Consider the following 18,542-nt stretch of genomic DNA (forward strand, 5'->3'; position numbering starts at 1 on the left):
TTTACAATGAACTAAAACAAGTCTAATGCCTTAAACAAGTGAAAGGCATTCTTCTCCTTGCTAAGAGGCACAAGAAGAACAACTAGATTATTTCCAACTGTTTTCAAAGGTGGACACTTCTCTCTTTCAACAACGTATAAAAATGAATAGTTTCATTTTTCTCATGACACCAAATAGAAAAATCAATTTCATTATACACAGCATAAAGATGTGATCACAACACTGAACAAATCCCCCCTTATGGTTCAACCATATAACACATCTTACTATTTTCAAGGAGTCTCTGTTTGGCAAATAATACTTTTACTTCAGAAAGACAGGGTGTACAGTTAACAGAATGAACAGCTCCAAACAGCACTGTAGTTACAATGGTATTTTACAGATTGAATAACCAGAAAGACTATCATGGCAGAAAGGGATAACCAAAAGATAAATGAAATGCTCACCCACGTCCTGGGCTCACAGCAGGAAACTCCAAAGGAGCAGTCTCCAACAAGAGACCCCTCCCCAGTGGTGGTCAGCCCTTCAATGGGGTCTGGGAGAGGTGCACTCATTCTCCACCCCTTCTGCTCACACAGTGCACTGCCTCCACCTGTGCTCCCATGGCTGACTCAGTGCTCTCAGCTGATCCAGCAGTGGTTCAGGCCGTGAGCCAACAGTCCCCATACACAGGGTGACCTAAATTCTTGTTGACTACACTTCATGGAAGTTACGCCAAGGAAGGTATTGAAAAAGGAGTATGAAGTATAAAGGAGGAAGGTATCAACATAGTAACTCTCCCGTAGTTTGCACAATGAGCTATCTGGCAGCTCAGCAGACTTCCGATCTCAGCTATCACACACAGAACACCACACCCAGATTCTTCACAAGTAATTAATAAATAGTTGCATACTCAATATTATATTTACTGAACTTTCAGAGCAAACAGAAGCACAGCTGCAAGCCAAGCCTTCCCCTAAAAGCAGGACGCAAATACACAGTAAATGCAAAAGGTGGTATGATTTCACAGTTGTATTTTAAGCTAGATCCCTCTGGTGCCCTGACCCTTTGCACAGACAGAGAAGGCTGGGCCAGAAGGGGGGAGCTCAGTGAAGGAGTGACTGCTCCTTCCAACAGCCACCATCTGAGCTGAAGCATTCATATCACCACAGCTCAGCTGACAGAGCCACGACTCCACTTTCCCCACTCTCTTGAGCTGATCTCTTCTGTAGGTGTAGATTTGTAGTTCATTTTTCAGAAGTCAGACCATCTCACTAACACAGGTCACTGGGACTGCAGACAACTTAAGCTGTAGCAAGGATGCAGGACAGCACAAAGGTGCAGATCAAGAGAAACACCAAAGCGAGCAACAACAGATGGAAGAGCTTACAAAGGGGAAAAAACCTTCCAGAAACATCCCAGAAAACCCAAGCAAGCTAAAAGGCCTTCAAATTAAGTTTCCATGCCTTTACAAAGGTAACTGGCTTGTAGCTGTAACGTTTCAGTAATACCTATGCTGCAGCTCAGTCGCAGCAGAAGTCACTGCAGGCAGCTCACCTTCACAAAGTTATCTGGGAACATGCCCCGCCTGCCGTTCAGCTCCCCTTCCAGCCATCCCTCTTCTTCCAGTTTTTTCACGTTCTTGATGATCTCCCCAACTCGAATTGTGAGCTCATCATCATGCACTGCATCGTAGTCATACTCCACAATGTAGTCCACTGGAAGAAAAAAGAAAATGAAACGACTCAGACATGCTTTAATGGGAACAGAAAGGCTGACCTGGCAGCAAGTGCGAAGAGGAGTGTGTCCTTCCAGCAACGCCTGACTAGGAGCTGCCGTGTCCCCACCCATTTCAGAAAGGTAAAAATAAATAAAAACAGTCCCTTATTGAAGTGAAGTTGGGAATAGCACATTTTGTTTGCAGTGGGTGGGGTTTTTGTACTGTAAAAGCCTGAAGGAGAACACTGCCCCCCAGCACAAGGCCCAGTCTCAGACTTACAGTTACAAACCACTGCCCATAGGTGAAGGCATTTGCTATGGGATGTGTACCCGGGGCCCAACAGAGAGCTTCCAGCTGTGCAGGTCCTGCACACGCACAGCTCCGTTAGCAGTCACACTCACACCTGCTGTCATGCTGACAAAAAACAAGTCTCAATACTTTGGCCAAAGTTTCATCCAAGAAATTAAATAAAACCACAAGGTTTAGAGTGACAGCACCAACTTCACTGGCATCCCATATCTAAAGGGCACCTCCCTTCAGATTCACCTGGTTGTGTACAAAGAGAAATAAGCAGCAAGCTTGAATTTTGACTTCGCTTTACTCAGAAGAGCCTAGCAATACGTCGGCATCATTGTGCCTAGTTGCACAAGACCCATTGGAGTCACTTACCACCAGCTTCTGGCTCCTCTGGAAATCAGGGCTCAACTGCTCATCAAGAAATCCTGCTCACGGCAGGACTTCCCACAGACCTCACCCAAACCCAGCCTCAACTGGGGAGATAACGGACAGCAGATAACACCACACTCCCCAACCCCAGTCACAACACACACAAAGACAAGACCACAGGAGGGTTGAGCGATGGATGTCCTGAAGAGCTGTAGATGTTTTCTGTTTGCTTTCAGTGCTTACATTTGTTATTCTATAGATGCACAACGATACCCAACGATTACCTGAAAATAATCATGAAAGCAGCTTCTTCACACTCTCCCCCTTTAAGGGAGAGCACTGTCTTCGCTCTGAGCAGAAGTCGTCTGCAGTCTGGAAATGAAAATGCCATCTTCCAGCCAACCCAACCCAACCCAACCTGCCATTTTGGAGTCCTGGACACACAGCAGCCTAAGATAAAGCCACGCTGCGTACTCCTCTCAAGAATGAGCAGGCAGCACTCTCCAATACACACAACACAGGGCCAGCTTTGCGAAGGTAAACGTGGAAAGCAGATGAGAACACAAGGTCCATCTCTGCCACCACACGGTGCCCAGCTGCCAAACACCCGGTCCCCTTCCCACAGGAGAGTCTGCAGCAGTAATCACAGCCACACTGTGTCAACGTGAATCTCATTATTTTAAATGCCTCCTGACTTCCTTGGGGAAATAGTTCTGTATTTGCCTTTGAAACACGCAACACATTCACTTCGGTCACCCAGCTGTAAAGCACACACACAGCCATGCCAACAGACAGAGGACCTCAAGACCCCCCAGACACCCACCCCAGATGCCACGTACCGAAGACAAAATGCACTAAACAATTTTACTTTTGAAATTCAGGTGCTGAATTCCCTCCTGTATCTATCCATACGTACATCAGCAACACAACCGACCCAGAATACCAACCCTGCCTTGCTTTTTAACACAGCTTTCTCCACTTCCAACTCAACTGCAGCTGATGATCTGTAGCTTAAAAGTTCATAGTGACCAAGTCTTGGATTAAAAACAGTCTTTTAACACTTCAGCATGAACACTGAGGTTAAACACACCTTGTCCATGCCAGCAGGACCAAAGCTCACCAACAGATGTACTGCAGAGCTGGCTACGGTCAGGGAGTAAATACTGCAGGTAAGGCAAGAACTGCTTCCTACTGCACGCACAAATACAAGTTCTTCATCCTGGGTCTCTGTCAGATTAACTAGCAACCATGTGTAGGAAAAAAAATCAAAGATGAGTGTAAGATATTAGCTGACGCATGCTTCAAACCAGGAAAAGAGGTAAGGAAGTAAAATGACAAGCTAAATGGGAATCATACTGATTAGAGTATTATGGAAGAATATATATACGCACACACACAATGGAGAACGACGTGGACTGAAGTCACCTCTTAGAGAAACCTTTGGCATAGGTTCCTCTGGGAGCCCTACAAACATCAACAACAGAAAAGACCTGAAAATGCACTGAAATCTGCCTGTGTCTGGAGTGGAAATAGCCAAGGGTCACACGCCCATCCAGCAAAGGGCACATCTCCACATTCCTGCTACTTGGTTTAGGATATCACGCTGCTGTCAGAATCCAGTGACCTTTCTGTAGCAGCCAGAAAAAAAAAAACGACAGAAAGCAGAGGAAATAGACCTCTTGCAAAACACACTGCATGACTGACAAAACTAAACCAAACAGACCCGCAGGATAACTGAAAACCTTGCAGATCTTCTCCTCGAGAAGCCTTGGGCAGACCTGGGGGGACAAGTCCAGCAGCAAGCTGCAGGAGCAGCCTGAGCTGCACGCTGTGCTCTGTAGGGGTCTCCTCAGGACAGCGTCAGGTTGGCCCAGCTGAAAAGTCATTTATTGGAAGCCGAGCCCTGGAAAGTTGTCTGGCCTCCAGAAACATCTTGCCAGCAAAACTGCAGTTCAGCCATAACAGACAGTTGCTAGATGCCTGAAACAAACCTCATTAACGCTGTCACCCCCACAGCTATCACAAAACCCCAAGTTTAGTCTCTGCCAGAACTAAGCCAGCTCCTTGGTCAGTGTGTGTGAACGTCCACAGAGTTAAAGGGAACGTGGTTTTACAGCAGACAAAACTTACACTAGAGACAAAAGATAACAGAAGACAACCCTATCCTTTTACTACCACACATTTCTTCACCACCATCTCAAAATTGGGTACTAGGCTGAAGGAGAAAGCTCTGCTCCCTCCCTCTGCTTTTCCCCACAACATCCTGTAGAGTAAATAACTCCTAATGACGATACTCCACCAGGGAATAGTATAGAAGATGGTATATTTTAAGTAGTTCTATACAAACAGTTATACAGGTAATACAAAAGAGAAGATGGCTCACCTTTAAGATGACAAGGCTCGCAGAGGACTCCACATGGGAGGGATCTCCAAGAAGAGATCCTTCCCTGGTGGTGGTCAGCCCTTAAATGGGGTTTGAGAGAGGAGGAACTAGGCTCCACCCCTTCCACCCACACAGGTATATCACCTTCACCTGTGCCCCCATGGCTGACTTGGTGCTCACCTCAGGTGACCAATCAGTGGTTCAGGCCGTGATTCAGCAGTTCCCATACACATCCCTACAACTTGTGAGATGACAACAGGGAGCTCAAGCTGTTTAACACTAATACAACACTAGCACACAACCGGACACTTAATAAAGGAGTTCAGAGGCCCAACAATGCAAACACACCTACAAACACTCACTGTAAGCAGTGGTTGTGAGAGCAGGCTCTTCCCCCACTTCAGTACCACAGCATCCTGTCGAGCAGCGATGCTGGTGACTGCCCGCTGCTCAAACTAAGAAAGCTGGTCGACCTTCTGGCCCCTGCTTCCAAAGCCCTGCCCAGCAAAGCTCTGCTGGTTAAGACAAGCACAGAGTGAGCATCCAGCTTGGGACAGCCAAACCAGCACTGCACTCCCTCAGTAGTCCACACCACTCTGCTCCTCAGGCAGCTGACCTCAAAGCCCACACTAACCAGTTCCCCAAGGGGACAAGCGTTCTCCTGGGGTACAGCTGTGGGTTCAGTGCTCCTCACACTCAGGATGTAAGCACCCCACATTTCCCACTGCTGGAGAAACCACTCTGACCACAAACCTTGTGCAAAGCAGGTCCTTTCACAGTCCAATGAGCACCAGCAAGAGGAATCTCAGACTGCAGAGAACAGATGGAAACACAGTGTTTCCTCCTTTCCTTCTCACAGGGCTCAGGACAGCCACACCACTCCAAGAGAGAGGGGGAAGAAACCTGCAAAGCTGTACTTCCCAGACACACTGATGCAGGGATGCTGTGATGCCTCAGCAGCACCCCCAGCACACACTGATCGTTAACATGCAGTACTTCTGTGGGATGAGATGAGCATTGGGATGACAGAAACATGCCCAAAATGTGCAATATGAATGCCAGATCCCTAACACCAGCAGGTTCACCCTACAGATCCCCTCCTCCTGGCCTCACTCTGCTTCACACACGAGGTATGGTTTTATGGCAGCTGTGTGCTAACACAGCAAGTGTTAAGAAGTAAGCAAAGCCAATTTCTGTCAACACTTCAATTAGGGTTGCAGTACCAAGCTACAAAGAAACTGAATGGGCAAAGAGTACATTGAGCTAAGGAATCATGCAGACTACACATACTTTACAGTACAGCTCATCACAGCCTCCAGGCAGCCAGGAGGGTGAGGTCATGCCATAGAGAATATCAGCTGTGCCCATCGAGATGAGCTGCTCCAAGCCACCATGCTCACACCTCACGTGAAGGACCTGCAAAACAGCTGCACCACTGCAAGGCACCTTGCAAAGATTACTTGAGGCATTAAGGAGATGCTCTACCTTCATGACAATGCAAAAGGAAGGCAGGCACTTCGTGCACAGCCCCAGAAACACCAGGGACACACAGCTACCCATGCCTACTCACAAGCAAGCCACGCCAGCCTCAGTCCTGCCTCTGTATGTATTTTCTTTTAAGCATGTACAATTAAACCCCAATTAGCTGTAAGCTGATTATTCCTGCTGTGGAATATCTCTTTAACAGAGAACCTAACTCTGTAGGGTTTACTGGCTCAAACTCTGGGCAACGTAGTTCTTCAAGAGGAAGAAATACACTGCTGGACCCGAGCAGATCCTACACCGAACTGACTCAGCTGTGCCCAGACAAACCACGAGCACCTGCTGCCACCTGACACACACTCGCCGGGATCCGACAGGATTTGTTCCCTTTGGAGAAAGAGTCTTTTGTACTCGCTCCAAAAGAGCCCTCAGCCTGGAAGGCCAATTAGGTTTGAAGCAGTATTAGATGAGCAATGGCATGCAGACGCTGCGGAGTGGATCCAAGCCAAATTCCCTGTGAGCCCCATGAGATCTTCCTCTTCGTGCCAGTCCTTGGCATTATGAGCTCAGTGCTGGGATGCAGACACGCAGTGCTGTGCCCTGGCAGCTCAGGCCTCCAATTCCAACCCTGCTGCCATCAGATTAAAACAAAATAAAGGCTTTTCAGAGATTAAAGTAAGCAAAAGAGAACAAAAACACAACAACTCCTTCCAACTAGAATGGTTATCAAATGCACTCCTTCTGAAATGTGATTTTACCCAAATGTGGGATGTAACTCACAAACAAATGCACATCAGCAACTGACCAGAGCTGCCTGTGACTGATGAGCGATGCACGAGCTCTGTCTGAGCCCCTAACAAAGTCACTCATGCTCCTGATCTCACTCCTTTAACTGACGTGTGACTGCCAAAGTTGGCCAAACTGAATGCAGACCAACTTCAGGCACGGCACATTTCTCACCAGAGGACATTCCCACTGCTCTGCTACCAACATCCCACCCAGAACTCCACGCAGTGCAACTGCCACACACCTTTAGGCGCTGCTCAAGCCAGCAGTGAGACAACCCATGTCAGGTTCTGCTCATCTGCTGCCCCTCATTACTCTCCGAAAACTGCTCTATGACACATCGCCCCACTCTACCAGGGACATTTTCTGCTTAGAACAGCAATCCTGCTACCATGACATAAGCTTGCCTTAGAAAACAGAAGGTGAAAACTGGACTATCCATGAGACAGCTGGAAGCAGGGGGCCTCATCCTGCCACTGCACAACAAGTCTGCCCAGACACCGGACTGGATTGTGGTGCAATCTTCAAGAAAGGACTCCATGCACATTTTTAACCATAAATTCTATCAACGTTGTGCACCAGAATGGCTTAAAAGAACTAGGAAAATGAATCACCAAAAACTGGAAGAAAAAAGAAAAGCATGCTTTTATTCCTAAATCAACTATTTCAAGTCATGAGAAATCCACTCCCATTCTAACATCGATCTCTAACGACAGCTCCTCAAGCTGGCTCCAGGACAATTAGCAATAAGCCTCGTGGAGGAAATCAGATAAAAGCATGGCAGCAGCAATCCTGCCTCGCAGCCTGCCCTGGAGCACTCAAGATGTAACACCATTTCTCATTTCTGCTCTCCCTTCACTTGCTAGAGTGCCTCATGGAGCATTCAATCGCTCTGTATGAGTGCACAGAACACATTTAGAAACAGAAAGTTTGTCAGTTTTCACCTCCCTGAAGAAAATGGTTCCCACAAATGCCCCCACAATTCTAGAAGCTATCCTTCAGATGATAAGCGATCACTTAGCAGGGCTGGCCATGACAATCAATGATCTAGAAGCATTCAAGCACTATGGGCCCTTTCCAACTCGGGATATTCTACCATTACCTTACCCACTAGAAGCAGCTGTTGCACATTTGCTTCCCATCACACCCCCCACGATCCCAGGGAGGAAGTGGAGCTGTCAACCCTGGCAGTGCTCAGGGGACATGGACCTGCAAGATGTGGGTTAGCATTGTGGGAGCAGTGGGAAAGGGTGTATGGTTGGACTGGATGGCCCTGTAGGTCCTCTCCAACCTCGTGGTCCTATGAGTCTATGGGAAGAGCCACCAGGCCAAGCTCATCCCTCAGTGAGGCAGCATAGCAAAAGGCATCACAGGAAAGCCTGTACTAACTGGAGGTGTTAAAGAGTACTGTGTAAAAACAGAAGAGGTCAAAGCATTTTACCTGGGCAATTCTGTTCAGCAGGAAGTGACGCCTGCAGTTCCTTTCACTGTGTCTGAGTAGAGCTCAGAGCACGGAAACCAGAGAGGTGACACCAGCAGAAAGGCTGCAAATACCTTCCCAAGTAAAGCTGACCTGCCACTAATCCGATCAGCAAAGAAACCACGGACCACAAAGGGTCCTGAGGAACGTGCATCCGAACCAGAGCAACCCCAGCAGCGCTCCCTCCAGCCACGACTCAGACCCTGTCCCATACACAGGGTTATACCTCTTCCTGCTTCTTCCCTTAGGGTAATTCTATAACATCTACTTTGGCAAAACATTCAAGGTGAGTCAGAAAACGCAGGCCTACAACAGCTGCTAAAACTACCACAGCAAGAGGCTGTGAACAAGGAAATGAGCACATCCCATTGAGAGCCTCCAGCCCCAAGGCACTACAGGCACAGCAGAAGCAGAACAGGGTCAACACTGCACCTCCACGTTCATTAGCATCCTTCTCACCCAAACCTGCCCTACACCACCAGCTCACAGAAATACATTTGAGGATTCTGCTGCTTATCTTTTCACTGAGCTACAGGAAAAAATCTGCATGTGAATTACAAATCCCTTTATCTTCAAAACAGGAATGATGCAACTGTCTGAACGGCCCCAGATTGAGATCTTCCAAGAACCACCAAATATCCCTCGCATTAAAGCAGCAGCAAGTGATCCTGTCTGACTTCACCCTGTCAGGATGGCCCATAGCAATTACTGCAGACACAAAGTTTCTTCATTTAATAGCACAGACGTTTTAGTCAGTCCAACAATCAAGCTGTTGACAGAAATCCTCATGCAATGGATTCTCACTGCAGCCAGGCAAAGCCACCACAGCGCTCAAGGGCACCCTAAGGCTTCAATTAAGCATTCTTAAAAGTGATTCAGTTGCTCTTTTAGCTCAATTATACTCTAAAATATAAGAAATCGAGTCATTTAAAAATCCATTTGTGACATGAACTCGGAGGGGATGTAACTGCATCTCACCAAGATTACAATTCAGACCAGCAAGGTCTGCAACACTGAATCACAGCGGGGAGGAAAAAACCTCTGGAGGTCACATACCCCAAAGCATTCAAAGCCACGATCACCTCCAAGTCAAAGCACTCCAGGTTCTGTCCAGCCCACCTCCATCCTTGCAGACTCTCAAGGTTAACATAACTACTCCCAGGCAGCCTTTCCAAGACAAGCACAGCCTTCTCCTCTCCAAGCTGGACCAACTCACCACATAGCACGTGGACTATCCTCCTTTTGCCATGCTCCAGGCTCTCCAGTTCATTGACATTCAAGGGGAAAGGAAAGCAAAATCAGAGGCAGTACTTCATCTGCTGCTCACAAAGCTGTATCCAACAGCATCACAGTATCATCCGGGCCAGAAAAGACCTTAAAGATCATGAAGTAGAACTGTCAACTTGATCTACCAAACCCCTCCACCAATGTCCCTCAGCCATCACCAGCAGCAGTGAAGTACCACTCCACAACCTGCTAGCTATTCTGCCAAAGCCAGCCCACATAAAGAAAAGCTGTTCCCTCCTCAGTGCTGGATTACACGGCTGCTCATCAGGCGTGCAGCCCAGACACAGCTACAGCACAGATAGTAACACAGCACACTGGTATTTGAGGAACTCAGGAAGGGAACAGCAGACAGTTATGAAATACCATCTCGGGCACAGCACAGCGGTCACTGCAGGCAGGAGAGGGATCAGAAACCAAGTCCATAGACAGCTAACCATCACCTCTGCCATTCTCAGCACAGCACTGCTCACTGACGTGGCCCTACAGCATGTACAAGATGCACCTTCAAGTCCCCCCAGGCATCAAGGGATTCCAGCCAAGAGGACGACTTCTGGCTCAGTCCCCACATCCCACTCTTCCACAAACAAGTGCCATTTGGAAGTGCTTCTCCAAAAGATCTGCCACCTCCTTATCTACCATACCTGCGACAGCATAGAGGTAACACATCCATTTGAATCCTAATGTCAGCTTAGGACCCTCAGCACTTCCATCACTCTGCTTCCAGAACTGCACCAGCCTTCAGAAGGACTTCATCTGACTGGCCACATGGCAGTACCAAATAACCCAACCTCCATGCAAACGTTCAAGTGGGAACGTTAAAGCTAACGCAGACAGGAGTCAAGGATGGAGGAACAATTTCACAGCTCAAGCTGCTTCTCAAAATACACACAGTGCTGAGGTCAAGAAGAACCAAAGCCATAGAGATGTGAGAAGCACCTGAATAACAAGGTCTGGCTGCTCAGTCACCATTCCCTTCCCTTCAGAGTCACCATTAAGCCAAGAAAAGTACTGTGAGGAGGAGGAAGAAGGCAAGAAGTTTTATAAAGAAGCATTTTAAAATCAGGAACGAAGGAGCTGTGAGACAACCTGCTGGATGACAGGCACTGCTGAAAGCAAATGAGAGAGACGCGAGAAATTGAAGTTCCAGCTTGAATCAAGTGCAAAGTAACTATCAGCTACAATGAAACTGGGCAGAGTGACTTCAATCCCTGCCCCTAAATGCATTCCCACCCACTCCTGCACAGGAGACAACGACCATGCAGTCAGGGTAAGGTCGGTCTGCTTGTCAAAATCTGGCAGAGAAGTTCACCACACCGAGCAGCTTATCAGCTCACACCACAGCCCAATAAACCACGGCAGCCACTGCCGGCCAGGGAGAGCAACCACAGAGCTTCAGCCCTCTGCAGCAGCAGCTGGGACTTATCTCTAATGAAACAGCATGAAGCTGCACTCACGGGATGGCTTTCAGAGCAAATCAGACCACGCAGAAGCCATGCCCAAAATAAAGTCTTTCATAATTGGAAATACCACTTCTGAGTGAAGCGACGTGATCCTCCCATGGTAAAGGTGACCATCACAATCCCACAGTGCTTCCATCCCTTAGCACAGCAAACACGAGAGCTCTCTGCATCCAGTCCCAAAAACACACTGCCTGGGAATGACTCAACCCGCTCTGACAAGTTAGCTCATTGTTCTGCTTTCACATTTCTCTAAATAAACAAATAAAGGACAGCAGAAACAATGCAGCTTGGAAAGCAAGCCCTAGGCACCAGAAAGGTAAGCCAGGACACTGCCAATAAAAGCTGTAAGCAGTGCTTCCCCAGGCAGCACTGCTGACATGCCACAGCCAGCCCTGCCCCGAGCAGCCTCACCATGCTCCTCTTCCCAGCCATCAGCTCCCTGCCTGCTCCTGCAGGGCCAGCCTGGATGAAAGCCAGCTCAGGAAGGCAGGGAAGTACCAGATGATTCAGCTCCTACAAAGAGCCAAGAGCTCAGTAAGCACGAGGCAGAGCTGAGGCTGGCACCAAGCTCCATGTACAGCCAAAACCACCTGACTAAGGCTGACCGGTCACTAATGTTACCCAAAAAGTAAAGAAGGATGACTTCGAGTTGTCTTGAAATGGTCAGGAAAATTTCCAGGAACTCTGGAAAAAATAGTTGTCCTCGTTTAAAAAGTAAAAAAAAAAAAAATAATAATTAGCAGCTGCAGTGCACAAAAACCCAGTGAGCACCACTGAGGTATGGCTGCTGCAGAAACAGCAGAAGGAACAGAGATTCCCTGGTGCTGCTTCATGCCCAAACCATCTGCAGAGCTCTCTGCTGTCAGAGTATCAGGTGATGGTAACTGAGAGCAGTCCAAGCTTCAGCCTCTCAAATACAGCAATACTGTACCTGGCTGAGCCAGCAAAGGTGACAAAAACTGTGAGTTTCCTACATAGCAAACAAAAACAGAAGCTGGAAGTTGGAAGCATGAGGCATGTGAGCACACAGCCTGCTTTGCTCTCGCAGACCTCAGGCTGCCAGCTTCTCCTGTAGCAGGTCAGCACGCCCAAGCTGTTCGAGTTACAGGAGAATGCCTTGGCTACTTGTCATACCTTGATTGTGTTACAGGTACTGCACCTCCCTGTACGAAACAGCTTACTATCCGTAATATGTCCTCATGTTATATTCTCCTCAGTGTACACCACTCAGAAGCAGATCGATGGAGCTCTCCAGGCAGACACATCCCATCACTTCCCCTTCACTCAGACTCCAGCAACAGCAGCCCTAAATACTTCAGGAAATGCAGACGTACCCTTCAAAAACATTGCACAAATGCTTTGCATTTCCATTTACGTCTCCTGAAAAAGCAACAGTTCAGCATAAGGCTGCAGCAATAGAACAGCACCCAGTCCAAAAATAGTTGGTATTAGTCAGGGAAAGTCAATATTTGTGCTGGCATCGCAACATAGCTCACGTAATTTATGCCAGGAGTCACAGATCAATGGAGGCTGGAGAGGTCATGTAGGTGAGCCTGGCCCTGCCAAGAGTCCCCACAGCAAGGCAGCGAGGGCAGCGTGAGCAGGGCTGTGCTCACTGCAGCACAGAGGCCAGGTCGTGTCTAACTGCTGCTCAAAGGTAGATGGGAGAATGCACAGGCACAGACTGCACCTTCAGGGCTGGGAAGGACTTCTCAGATCGTGAGAGTTGGACTACAAGAGACAAGGCAACCATTATGGAGAGGAACAGGGTCAGGAGAAGCTGAGTGTAATTTAACTACGTCACAAAATAAAGAGACTGCCCAAGCAAGGAGTTAAGCACACAGGCTGTGAACACCAGCTGGACACCTGCACTACTCATCCCCTCCTCAGCCATTAAATCCCTGCCCAAAACAGCTCCAGATACACTGCAGATCCACCAGCAAAAAACACAATTCAGTCACCCTGCCCAGCTCCATCAACGTGACCCACACCACATCAGGCACCTGCACTGCTCCCCTAACACATCACTGCTGTGAAACTGGGTGAGGGCAGCACTGGGCAAGCAGTCCTAAGTGCTGGAGCACGGGAGAAACAAAACTGGTGGGAAGAGCACAGCAGCAGCAGGTTTGGGGGTGGAAGCCAGCACTGTGTGCCAACCACACACCCCAAGTGTGTGCACACAGAGCTGAGCTGAGAAGACTTGAAAGCCAAGGTACTGCCCACCTGAAACAAAGCACTAAGGACTGCTAGGAAAACAAAACCAAGCCAGCAAATAGAGTTACCCTCCTGCATGGAGTCAGTCTTGAACGACATGTACCTGTGATCTTCAGCAACTCCCCACAGCAAGATTAAAGCACCAGCAAAATATAAAAGAAACAGTAATTATAGCAAAAAAATACCCAGCAGTGACAACATGGACGTGGCATGGCTCACACATGGGGACGGGCAATGACAAAGATAAACGAGACAAAGCTACAGCAGGCAGAGATGAGCCCACACAGTAACAGCTACAGGGAGGCCACCAGGCAATCACAGCTCTAAGGAACACCAAGGCATCAGGTGCACGAGCAGCTCTAGAGGACAGGAACACAACCAAATCCCCAGGCAGAGGAAGCACTGCCCCACGCATGCCCCATACTCGTGAGACAAGCTCTCACAGTGCTGCAGGATGTGCTGGGTGCTGCTGTCTGCACAGTGCCCCAGTGGGCCCCGACCACTGACTCAAAGATGCAAACCACAAACACCTGTGAAAATGTCTGTAGATGACTAATTGCCCAGCATTGGGTGATTATAGAGAACTGACTGCCAGACTATCTTGTTTCTGTACCTCCTACGTAACGCTCGGTGCATCAGCTCTTCTGCTCTCATTTGGTGGAGAAGCAAACAGGAGCCAAGCTGGGTCACACCACGGTGAGGTCTCTCCCCTACCCCATCCTCAACAGAGCACACTGCCGTGGCTTTAGGCACCTCTCTTCCCAGTGCAGTGATGCAGCCCTGGAGCTGCACACAGAGGTGGTGGATCTCCTTCTCTGCAGACATTCAGGACCCACCTGGACACCGAGCTGTGCACCCTGGGCTGGGAGCTGCTTTGCAGGGGGTTGGACTGCATGATCTCTGCAGGTCCCTTCCAGCCCCTACAGTTCTGTGATGCTGTGACTCTTCCAGAGGTCACCTGCCCATCACCTCCTCTTTTACTCCTGCCCAGAGCATCAAATAGGACTGTAAGAAAGGCCTTCACTCCACAAACCCAAATACAGTCAACACTGTGTGCCAAAGAACCCAGGTATGGAAGTGCTGCCTTGGTTAGCAGCATCTCATACCTGGGATTAAGCCACCTCACCTTCCAGCAGTTCAATGCAAATAATAAGCACGGTGCACCTGTACATCACATCTTCCATATTCCTTGGTGGAATGATCACTGAAGGACTGCATTGTTGTCTCACTTAAAAAAAAAAAATCAACTGCAAGAACAAGCACTGAGGAGATGTTTAATTAGCTCCTGCTGAATACTCAGCTGTCCCTGTGAAAGCACACATTAAAAGCACTTATTCCACCTAAAAAAAAAGTCTTCGGGATTATTTTGCTGCACCTAGAAGGTGAAGAAGGCAAAGGGCTCAATGAACTCACTGAGTAGCTTTGGAAGACCAAAAACAGCCACACTGCATCAGTGCTGCTAGCAACAAAAAAACCACACCCAACTTCTTGAAGCCTTCCTCAGCTACAAAGTCTTCCTACTAACTCCTGGAAACACAGTAGGATGTTATTGTTTGTCTTAAGGGGAAAACTGCACGAGCCAGAGATGCACGCAGGAGCCCAGCACGTTTCAGTCCATGGCTACAGCAGGTAGCAACAGCTCCCTGGATTATTTCACTCGGCCACCAGGTGATGCTCAGCTCAGCAGTGAGGAAGTTGTACATTTGCATCACTTCTCAGCTACAATTGAGAAAGCGATCTGTTATTCAGAACAGCAGCCAGGAAAGCTGTCACGCTGCTCTGCCACACAGAACTGCACATCCCTGTGAGTGGCTGCCAACCCGAGGCAGCAAAAAGGTGACTCAACCAAACAGAAACGTTCCCCAGATCAGAATGCACTTTTCCCTCTGTTAGTCCCACTTGCCATCTGTCTGCAGAACTACGTACAGCATGCCATGATTCACACTGTGTGGATGGCAGAGCACTAAAGGGCAGCTCAAGTGTTCACCTGGCTGCCAACAGCAGCTTCACATGGCCCCACTGACAGCACCCTCCTCCCCACAAGAATCACCAGCTATCACAAAAGAACTGCTCCAGGGCACCCTGTGTTTGTCTTTCCACTTTTAGCTCCTCCAGACTCATGCTGTCCTCTTGTTACTTCCCTGTTAATCTTGGAAACTAGAAATCATACGGGACTTCAGCAACTTCCTCCAAGCCTTCTCTTACAGGCAGCACCTCTTTCACAGGCTGACATATAAGACAAACAAGCTCTTATCAAGGGCCAGCTCTACCATGACGTCAGTAATAAAACAACTAAATAATGGCTTCTCAACATAAAGTAAAACCATCACTAAACAGAATGAGTGCAACACAAACCACAGGTGGATCTTCTTTCCTTCTTGCTTTTAGAGGCTGTGTATTGCACATCCCACCTCACTTTTCAGTGGTAAGAAAGCCTATTTAAGAGGCTCTCAGAACCTCTCACCACCATTTGCAGTTGCTGGCCAGCAGCACACTGGCAGAAGCCCTTCTGCATAATTGCAGAGGCACACAGATTGCCACTGTTACAATAACCCACACAATAACCATAACACAGCTCAGCAGCACTCTCTGCTCCACTACAGAGTGGCACACCTTCAATGCTGCAATCAGAAAACGCAGAGAAAGAAACCAGGCTTAAATAAAGAGACACAGAGGGAACAGCACCTAACAGTAACCACAGCCTGTGAACTGGATGAGTCCTCCACCAGAAGGCTCACGCAGAGTTCCAAGCAGCACGCAGCCATTCAGATGTACTCTGCAGGTGCTTCCCATGGCACTACTACAGCAGTCAGGACGTTGAAGCAGCATCCTGAGCCCTGACAGGCACTGCCAGCAGCAGGCAGGGCAGCCCACATCCCTGCTCACCTGCGGGCAGCACGGGCAGCACCTGCAGCACTGAGCACAGCCAGCGAGCCAGGCCCTGCAGGGCTGGCACGGCACCGCACTCCACCCCTTCAGACTTCGTTGTAAGCACGCTCTGAGCACACGGCGACCTTCCATTGAGAAGAGAAGAAACAGGAATGAAATCACACGGGAATGCAAGCGAGGAGCAGCGCGCAGCGCTTCGCCAAGCACACGCCCTGCGTGCCGCGCGTCTCCCCTCCGTCCCACGCATAGGAGGGAGGAGAAAACCAACCGTGCTCCCGCTCGGAAAGCTGACACCGCGCTGCTGGGATGCGCGGGGAGCGGGACCGCAATGCTGCGGGGACAGCCGGGCCGGAGCGGGGGGACCCGGGCACAGGCGTTGAAACGGCGCCTTCGTTCTCCCCGAGTGGGAAGCTAACTAACCATCCAACTAGGTAACTAACCAGCCGACCGACTAAGCACGTAACTAACCAACTCGGCTGTGCTCGTGGCGGCCGCCCGCGATCCCCGCCCCGCACACCTGTCCCAGCCGGGCCCGCACACGGACGCGTCCGCTCGCGGTTCCGCCGCCCCTCGGCCGCCGCTCCCAGACAAAGGGCCCCGGGGAGGAGGACGAGGAGGACGCGGAGCCCAGCCCGCCGCGCTCACCCATGCTGCGCCCGCCCGCCCGGGCTCTGCGGAGCGGCTCCGGGTCCCGCCGATGCGCTCAAGCCGGGCACGGCCGCTCCATCCGCTCCGCTCCCCCGTGCTCAGAGGCGGCCCGGGGGCAGCCGCAGCCGTCAGCGCACCGCGCACCGCCCCCCCCCCAACTCCGCGCCGGAGCCGCCGCCGTCCCCAAATCCCGCGAGAGCCGCGCGCCGCCGCCCCCACGCCGCGCGCCGTTGCCACTCGGGATGACGTCACCGGCGCTCCCCGCCCCCACGCGGCGCTCCCGGAGCTGTGGCGCCCATCGCGGCGGCTCCGCGCCCTCGGGTGGGTGCTCTGTGACACGAGCGGGCACCAACCTCCCCATGGCACACCAGAGCGGGCTGCCCAGGGCCACATCCAGCCTGGCCTTGAACACCTGCAGGGACGGGGCACCCACAGCCTCTCTGTGCAGCCCGTGCCAGCGCCTCACCGCTCTCATCATGAAGAACTTCCCCCTGACATCCAACCTAAATCTTCCCTCCCTCAACTTAAAACCACTTCCCCTCATCCTGCTGTTCTCTGCCCTATCCAAGAGCTGACTCCCCTCCTGTTTATAGGCTCCTTTAGGTCCTGGAAGGCTGCAATGAGGTCATCCCACAGCCTGCTTTTCTCCAGGCTGCCCAAGCCCAGCTCCCTCAGCCTGTCTTCGCAGGGGAGGTGCTCCAGCCCTCTGAGCATCTCTGTGCCCCTCCTCTGAACCCTCTCCCACAGCTCCCCGTCTTTCTTGGACTGGGGGCCCCAAACCTGGATGCAGTGCTCCAGATGGAGCCTCACAGAGCACAGTAGAGAGGGACAATCCCCTCCATATCCCTCCTGGTCACCCCTCTGCTGGAGGAGCCCAGGATACCATTTGCTTTCCGAGCTGCAAGAGCACACTGCTGGCTCACGTGCAGACTTTCAGGTCCTTCTCCTCAGGGCTGCTCTCAAGGACTGCTCCTTCCAGTCTGTGTCAGTGCCTGGGATTCCTCTGGCCCAAGCGCAGAACCTTGCACTTTGCCGTGCTGAACCTCATTAGGTTCACCCACCTTTCAAGTCTGTTGAGGTCGCTCTGGACAGAATCCCTTCCTTCCACCATGTCATCCACACCGCTCAGCCTGGTGCCATCAGCAGACGTGCTGCGGGTGCTCGTCCTGCTCTCATTCTGAGGCTTCTCCTCCATTTTGGGGCAGCCCTCCCCTCCATGTGCATCCATGAGCTTGAAGGGAAAGAAGAGGCACTCGGAGCTATCTCAGGCTGCCACTACTGGGGTTTTTGTGGGAAACACAAGAAGAGTGAAAACCACTGCTTAGAACTCACCAGATTTACAGAAGAGCAGTGACCTCGAGGCCAAAAGGGCAAGGGAACGCGGTGTGGCTTTGGGGACAGGCGGGGAAGCGCGTGCAGCATGGCTCTGTGCCGGCCTGCCGCTCAATGGGTGGCTCAAATGAGCCGAGCACAGCCAGCTCCTGCTGAGGGCCTTCCTCAGGGGACAGGAACAGAAAACAGGTTGGATGGAGAGTACTGGAGGCATGG

The 18,542-nt window shown here is 50.3% G+C and overlaps 1 protein-coding gene across 1 annotated transcript in view; it reads right to left on the reverse strand.

Moving 5' to 3' along the window:
- The window catches only part of CD2AP (CD2 associated protein), a 54,004-nt gene extending 36,925 nt beyond the window's left edge, over positions 1-17,079 (reverse strand). The window contains exons 1-2 of the mRNA XM_065730426.1: positions 16,992-17,079; positions 1,537-1,697 (exon numbers count right to left, since the gene is read on the reverse strand). Coding sequence (XP_065586498.1) covers positions 1,537-1,697; positions 16,992-16,995 — 165 coding nt within the window. The 5' untranslated portion in view covers positions 16,996-17,079. The remainder of the gene's footprint in view (positions 1-1,536; positions 1,698-16,991) is intronic.
- Positions 17,080-18,542: the final 1,463 nt, after the last annotated feature.

The sequence above is a fragment of the Cyrtonyx montezumae genome, unplaced genomic scaffold, assembly GCF_038088225.1.
Source record: "Cyrtonyx montezumae isolate F1298 unplaced genomic scaffold, pur_monq_1.0 scaffold_13, whole genome shotgun sequence".
Classification (NCBI taxonomy): Eukaryota; Metazoa; Chordata; class Aves; order Galliformes; family Odontophoridae; genus Cyrtonyx; species Cyrtonyx montezumae.